General features: G+C 41.5%; 1 protein-coding gene across 1 annotated transcript in view; it reads left to right on the top strand.

Annotated features, from left to right (window-relative positions):
- Positions 1 to 1651, top strand: part of KLHL6 (kelch like family member 6) — a 45419-nt gene extending 43768 nt beyond the window's left edge. Inside the window, exon 7 of the mRNA XM_018574383.1 lies at positions 1102 to 1651. Within this exon, the coding sequence (XP_018429885.1) occupies positions 1102 to 1651 (550 nt within the window). The remainder of the gene's footprint in view (positions 1 to 1101) is intronic.
- The last annotated feature ends 217 nt before the right edge of the window (positions 1652 to 1868 follow it).

The raw sequence follows: 1868 nt of genomic DNA, 5'->3' as shown, positions 1-1868 counted from the left end.
GGAAGGGGGTTTAACACCACGGATGTCAACTGGTTAAAGAGACATGTGAGATTTTTTTCTAAAACAATATAGACTAACGATTTTAGGGCATTTTCTCAACAGGGCTGCATATAGATATCGCCAGGGCTGCGTGCAGGTTCCAGTGTGAAAAATGCCCCTTACATTGCTGGCCAGTGAGAAGATTGCCAATAACATTGCTAATTGCTGAAAACAATGGCCCTGTCTATGACCATTCATAGACCCGAACACAGGATCTACCTCCCGCCTCTCTCTTTTCCCCGGCACTTACACACTGCGCAGTACAGTCCACAGACAGAGTTCCATCACACAGAACACTATTAATACTCACCGACTGCCACTCTGTCACACTTCCGTCCGGAGAGGTCAGAGCGGAGAGGAAGGCTGCGATTGGTGGAGAGCGTATTCCGGGGGAGGGGCTGTGCGGGTCACTGGCTTCCCACGTTTTGCCTTCTGCCTGTCATTTCTTCATCTCCGGCAGCCGAAGCTATTTGAAAAATGTTTTAAGTACGCGTGAAAATGCCATGTATTGGCCCCGATACCGATGCTAGTATTGGTATCGGGACATCCCTAATTATATGCTAGGCAATGCAGAAGATTACAGTAGGCTAATATGGAGACAGAGTCAGGTCTTTACACTAGTCAGATTTAAAGTACATGTTTTCATTTGTTTTGTTTTACTTTGGTGCTAAATTGATCATTTAAAGGTTCCTATTGACATAACAAAGTGATTGGGCAATGTTGGTTTATCTATATACCTTGCCAAGTATAAAGTGGATTAGCCAGGATAGATATTTCCTGGCCAGCTGCTCTCCCCCAACCCTCTTCATAGGAACAAGCATGCATGCTCCCCAAAGTGAACATGCGTGTTTGAACAGAGCTTGTTAGAACATTAAAGTCAAACTCCAGTCAGATATAAAACCACAAATGAATGCAGCTCTGTATTCATTAATACATCCTTAAAGATGTTTTTAAATGCAAGCAGTGTAATTACCCAAATTACCCAAATATGATTTGGTATCAGCCTTGTAAACCCCTACACAGCAGAGCTCAGACTGGGAGGGGAAGGAGCAGAACAAGGAGACAATCAGCTGTGTTCCAGTACTCATGTGTTAAAAAAAAAGGATATGCTTATGGGATATGCTTATATATGGGCTGTGCTCTGTGGCTGGAGGGTCAAACTTGGTCATTAAGAAGTTTTGCAGAGATTTGCTTAGAGAATCTGTGGAGATCTCTGGAATCCAATAAATTATGCTATTCTGCTGGTCTGCAAAGCTATGAACCTCTGACGTTATGTATGAGTTACCTGATAACACATTTTTGCTTTGTAGGTGGTGCAATGAAAGCGCTGTATTCATACAGCCCTCTGGAAGATACTTGGTGCCTGGTGACAAGTTTTAGCCATGAAAGAGCAAGCTGTGGAATAGCTGCATGTTGTAATAAAATATTCATCACAGGTGGAAGAGATGAGAGGAATGAGGTCATTGCCACTGTTTTGTGCTGGAACATTGACATAGGAAAACTGACTGAAGAATGTGTCCTCCCCCGAGGAGTCTCCCATCACAGCAGCGTTACAATAAGGAAATCCTATACCCACATCCGTAGGATTGTCACTGGAGCTGTTTCCGTCTAACTACAAAGGAAACCTTATTATAACTATCTAATATTTAGATTTTTTTTTTAAATGTATTTTTTTTTGTGATTACAACAACAAGGGGAAGAAGCATTTGTTTAAAACGCATTGTTAGCATTTTTTTTTAAATGTATTTTTTTTTGTGATTACAACAACAAGGGGAAGAAGCATTTGTTTAAAACGCATTGTTAGCATTGATGGCTTATAGTTATCTTGC

Source organism: Nanorana parkeri, unplaced genomic scaffold (genome assembly GCF_000935625.1).
Source record: "Nanorana parkeri isolate BGI_ZX_2015 unplaced genomic scaffold, ASM93562v1 scaffold2914, whole genome shotgun sequence".
NCBI classification, from domain to species: domain Eukaryota; kingdom Metazoa; phylum Chordata; class Amphibia; order Anura; family Dicroglossidae; genus Nanorana; species Nanorana parkeri.
This window is presented reverse-complemented; position numbering and strand designations above follow the sequence as displayed.